Genomic DNA, 6,000 nt, shown 5'->3' on the forward strand with positions numbered 1-6,000 from the left:
AATATAAATAAATTATCATCTTAGGGTTACATATTTATTGTTAAATGTATGGAACGACAGGATAGTCTTTATTGATAAATCCATCGACTGAAAGCGATGTCACATTTAAAAGTTATCACTAAAAGCGCTTACGAGTAACAAAAGTTTTCAAAATAATAGCCATTTCTGAAATGTTCGAAGTGAAATGAGACTAAGGAATAATGGAAAGAAATTAGCTGAATTATCCCTTTTGTGAACATTTAATACTGAAAAGTGAAGCTGAACGGTGAACTCTGCAAAAGAACCCAAATAAGTAGCGCGATCTTTTATAAATGTTCTTTAAGCATATCTTTAACTCGTAAAGCGTATTAAAATGTTAAGTGACAAAAATATATTAATTAGGTAAAATATAAAATTAGGTAAAAGGAATTGACAGGAAACGCAAATATCAATGAACTTCCGCTAATGAAACATATAGATGAACATTAGGTACATTAATTTAACTATTACATAATCACTCAGGTGTAAACTTTTTGTTAATGAGCAATTAAAATGTATAATAAAATATCGTTAAAAATACTTCTTTTATATAACAAAGAAATTTAATGGCACATTATTGCTAGTTCATGACCCGTGAACCGAAATTAAAATATTTTTAATTCGAGTGGGGCTTAGTGGCCCAAATCTCCAAAATAACATCTTAATTGGTTTTGTAGTTTTTATTACATATCAAAAATACATTACATCTAATCGCATTAAAAATATGATAATTTCGAAGTCAATTAAAAAAGCTCATATGACTGTTCTGTGTATTGATATTTTAATAAATATCCTCTTCGTGTATTAGACAATCCATTCTTAAGATTTTTATGTTGCTAATTCTAATTCATTCCGATTGATATCATGTAATCAAATAATGAAAAAAGCATTGTATTAATAAATGTACCAAAACGTGAAAACTCCTTTAATGTTGTAAATATAAGGAATGAATAAGGATCGTTTTATTTTTTTAATCCTTTTTACTTTGTACTTTAAAAAACAGCAAAAATTGCTACAGCAAAAAATAAGTTTTAATTTAGTTTTATTTGAGGATTATAGAAAACCATTTGTAAAGGAATGCAAAAGTTGTCAACTTCAAAGCAAATTTCACAGTTTAAGTGGGGAGGTAATAATGCACAAATCTCGTGCCACCCGTATCGAAGATAAGACTTTGCAATTCCTAAGCATTTGTCAAAGTATATTTACAAAATTTCGGAACGTTGACGCGATACCTGCGCCAGCACGTCGCAGGTAAAACGGGCACAATGGCATTCCGAACATCCGAAATGATAATTTTGGTGTGATCTTGTATGAACTAATGATTATAATCCTTAAAAAACTATCGTCGATGAAATTTCATCGGTGGATTGATTATAGTATGTAAATCAATAACATTGCATTAGCATTGATTCTAAGAGTTTATAAGAGAATATCGTAATAATACTGTTAAATTCGTAATATAGTCAATCTGCCCTATAAAAATATTAATCGCATGAATCTCATCTATGAAGGCAAAGTAGGACCACTGCTGTTCCGCACAGCGTATTCAATGACAAGTCTTCCAATCCTAATAATATAAATAATAGTCAGTGATAAATTATGATAATTTCCTCTATTGTTGTTTTTAGGGGATGATTTCATTACGTCTGCAGGTGCAATTCGATTTTATGGTTAGCGTAGAATGACTCAGTAAGAACTTTGTTCTTTTTTTTAAGGAGTCGATAACATCGAGATTAGGTAGTCTGCATTTAATATCCTTAATAAGCCATGTCATGTTATTAATATTAATATTATAGATCATAATATATCGTTTACATAATTAAGTTCTCGTTCGAATGATTCTTTCACTCGAATTATAGAAAATGGCACATAATAAATGCAGACAAGCTCTGAACAAGCATTCTCCGGAGCTCAAATTTAATTTAATAATTTATTCCGAAACGATCCCGATTGAGGTTTTTATCGATATTTCCAATTGCCCTATTTTCCCTAAATGTCATTTACGGATACGGCGAACGTGTTTATTGAAGTGAGCCAACAAGTCCTCCCCACTTAAACAACTGGTTCCATTATTTGTACGTGGAGCGGCGACCTCCCGCGCCGACAGGAACAATGAAAGTGAGAGAGGGCTGGAATGTATGCGGGACGTCGAGCGGGGAGACAGGACGGGAGAGGCGCGGGGTGCAGGGAGGCGCCTGTTCCCGGTTCCCAGGCGAGGAATGCCAGCGCGAGCAACAAAGCCTACTCGCCGCCATTCACCCCGCACCCTCTCCCCGCTAGCGGTTCTACTTCGACTCGTAATTTTTCGTAACTTTCCTCGTTTACGATCGGAAACTAATTCAATGTTTGAATTGTGGCGTGTCATTTTCACATTATTGAATAAATCGCTTAAGTTTTATTTATAAACTAAACGGCGTTTCTGTATGAAATTATGCAGCGGTTGATATGTAGCGTATAAATGATGTACGCGATATATTGTATGTTTGATCCATTCATGTGGCCAAAGTTCAGGGTCGGGTGTCAAGTCACACCAGCTGACTTCACATATCACATTTTATTTACATTACACCATTTACCAAGTCTAATAATGGTACAATGACTCTGTTATTATACAATTAATCTTATCAAAATGTAGTTAAAAGCAAGGTATACTTGTATCTGAGACTTATAAACAGTAGATGATAAATGAAACAACGGACTGGACACGACGCATAGCGTGATATTATATTTCTGCATAATTTTATTATTCAACCAAACGTTTGTCTCTTTCGCTAATTAATTATTAATACTTGTAACTATAAATATAAAATACTTACCTAACATACTTTGTATATCAAAATAAAACTCTTAACTATTTAATATATTATAAACGCGAAAGTATGTTATTGATGTTTTGTTAGTTAACCATGAACTGGAAAGAATCTACTAGTCTATATTACCGTGGTCATAGGGTAATTACCAAATATGTATTATATATATACTCTACCTATAAAAGCGGGTGGATGGCAGATAGTAAATAATAATTAATTGATAAACATCATTATCATATTGGAATAGAGAATTAGCAAGCGCAATTCTTGTATCGAATGTTTTTGCATTACATGTTTAATCACTGAGCGCCACGCCGGCTGCGGCGCCGCCGTTACATCAAACTCACATTACGTCGTAATTGTAAGTTTTTTCTCTACATTATATTTTCTTACCAGTTAATGTGGTTTCAATTGTAATATAATATATATATATATATATATATATATATATATATATATATATATATATATATATATATATATATATAACACTGAAGCTCTTAAGCAAATTGACTTTCATATTCATTTAAGGAATAAATTAAAAAACAGCGATATTTTCACGATTACAGAAAAGTTTAAAACGAAATAATACAAATATTAATTCTAGAAATATTTATTTTATGTTCAAGTCTGTTATGATTAATATAAAAATTAACTAATTAATTATTTTAGAACATTCAAATTTATCTTATACTAGTGTTTGCCTGCGGCTTCGCCCGCTTGTTAGGGGGTGGGAGCTAATGTTTTACATAAAAAATAGCCATTGTCCTTTCTCGGGGTTCAAGCTTATTTCATACCGAATTTCATCAAATCGATTCAGTGGCTTAGTCATGAAAGACTAACAGACAGACAAAGTTATTTTCGCATTTATAATATTAGTCCCTATAGATTTTTTTTGCAACTTTTAAAGTGACATTAAATACAAAGCGAAATCTCATGTTTAATACATAAGGTGCCTTATGTATTAACACATCCGTAAACGATATAGCTCTTAATGTTCACGTTACATTATTAATTTTCATCACTTTAAAATATTTTTTAGTATAACAAGTAAAATAATAGACAAGGATGCGCTTCAAAGTATTGCAACGTTTTTAATTTACTTATTATTTAACGATATACATTATATGTATATTATATATTTAAAAAGAAGAACAATTTGTATATTTTATTTAAAAAGAGTAGCCTCTGACTTTCTTGGCAGATAAAATAATGTTTAGTATGGTAACCAGCGGGTATCATGAATGTGTCACAAATATCAACTCAATCAGTTAGATAGAGTTAGCTTAAAATTCAATTACATAAATAGAAACGGATGGAAGTTAATAAAAATGCCAATAAAAATAAATCACGGTGTTTAATTAGTCCGAATATTAGACCGAATCAATAATTAATGACATACTCTATTTCGAAAGATTAAACTGCATATACCTTTCTCAAATTTTTAATTCAGCGTCAATATTATTCCAGTAGTATATATAAAGCAGCTTAAATGTTAGCTAATTTATTTACATGTATAGCTATCTATCAATTTCAATTGTAAAGTCCACAACCCGAGGCAGTAGGCTTCGAAGACCCGCATGGCAGCAAATTCGTGCAAACACGCAAACTGGACACGATTGATTGGATATTACTGTCAAATACTAAAACCCTACGTGACAGTGTCGGACACTGTTGCGAAACAAATTATATAACACGGTTTATCGGTACCTAAAATCCAATCTAATAATACTGAACATTATAATTTTAAATAGTAGAGTAGTAAAGCAGTGCTTAACAAAAGATTCAATAGTTTGTTTTTATATTTATTATTCATGACTTTAAACGGTAATTAAAAAAATAATATTATATATTTTTATTCTAAAAATATTCGAAAATATATATATATATATATATTCAATTATGTTTGAAATACTGCAGCTGACTCAAGCGCGTGCGCTTGCGCCGGTCACCGGACACTATCGCTGTGTTATTCGACACCTGTGCATGTAAAATACACTGTCCTAATAATATAATCAATTAACCTTATAACATCAACAATATTTATCCTTACCGAAAGTATAGCTGAGATTTATTAAATTTAAACTTTATAAAAATCTTTGCCTGCACCATGTTCTATTTCGAATATTACTTAAAAGAGATGGACTTGTAAGTTGCGGAAAATTATAATTTAAGAAATAATGAAAATTTTATAGCTAAAGATATATAATGAATGCATTGTTATAATAAACTCGAGAGGCGTGAGGACATTTCCATAACTTCTAGTAAATGTCATTAGTTGATAAATGCTGTGATTTATTACGTCTGCTCAATTTATTTACTTGTAGTATTATTTAGAGCAAGTATTTTCTAAGCCAAGTAAACGATGGCATAAAAATAAAAAACAATACATAATAAGTAAAAACCAAAAATTTATAAATAATCAAAATATACCTTTATGCGAATTTCATGTAATATTATGTAAGCATTTAAAAACTCTACATAACTCCTAGTAAGTATATATATTTAATTGTTATTTTCAAATAAAAAAACAATGAAATTATAGTTTGCGAAAATCCGCACCTGGCTCATTGTGATCGTCAGCTGATATATTGTGCCTCGCGAAGAACTCTTCGGAGAGGGCACAAGAGGCAGCAGCGGCGGAGACGGTCGCCACACACGCCGCAACAGATAAAAACACCACTAAATACTTCATGGTCACTGGTAACACTAATAAAAAAAATAGTTTAATTTATCAAACGCGTTCGTTTTCAGTCGCAGATTTTACACACGCGATCGCGAAGTTATCTACGAACACACAGCGCACGTGTGACCACATCGGAGCGCCTTCCCCAACTGGGCACGGAGTAGACGAGCGGCCACTAACGCTAACTGCATCGTTATAAATTAGGAACAGAAATAAAATAACTCGAAGATGCTAAACTCAGCTAAAAAGTCAAAGTGATCGTTTCGTTGACTCTGTATATTTTTCTTTTTCTTGGCAAGTTTCAAAGGATCAGTTAATTGTCTAAGTATTTAATGAAAGTGATCGTTTTTAAAACAAATAATCACCAATAAAAGTTAGTAATTGTTTTTGTCAAATACAAATTTTTTGTTAGATCTTAATAGTTTTCTGTAATAAAACGAAATAATACGGTAGTTACCATCTATTGCAAGCAAATATCATATATGT

General features: G+C 31.4%; 1 protein-coding gene across 1 annotated transcript in view; it reads right to left on the reverse strand.

Annotated features, from left to right (window-relative positions):
- The window catches only part of LOC126773885 (division abnormally delayed protein), a 99,163-nt gene extending 93,487 nt beyond the window's left edge, over positions 1–5,676 (reverse strand). The window contains exon 1 of the mRNA XM_050495116.1: positions 5,391–5,676. Coding sequence (XP_050351073.1) covers positions 5,391–5,523 — 133 coding nt within the window. The 5' untranslated portion in view covers positions 5,524–5,676. The remainder of the gene's footprint in view (positions 1–5,390) is intronic.
- Positions 5,677–6,000: the final 324 nt, after the last annotated feature.

The sequence above is a fragment of the Nymphalis io genome, chromosome 2 (genome assembly GCF_905147045.1).
Source record: "Nymphalis io chromosome 2, ilAglIoxx1.1, whole genome shotgun sequence".
In the NCBI taxonomy this organism is placed as follows: Eukaryota; Metazoa; Arthropoda; class Insecta; order Lepidoptera; family Nymphalidae; genus Nymphalis; species Nymphalis io.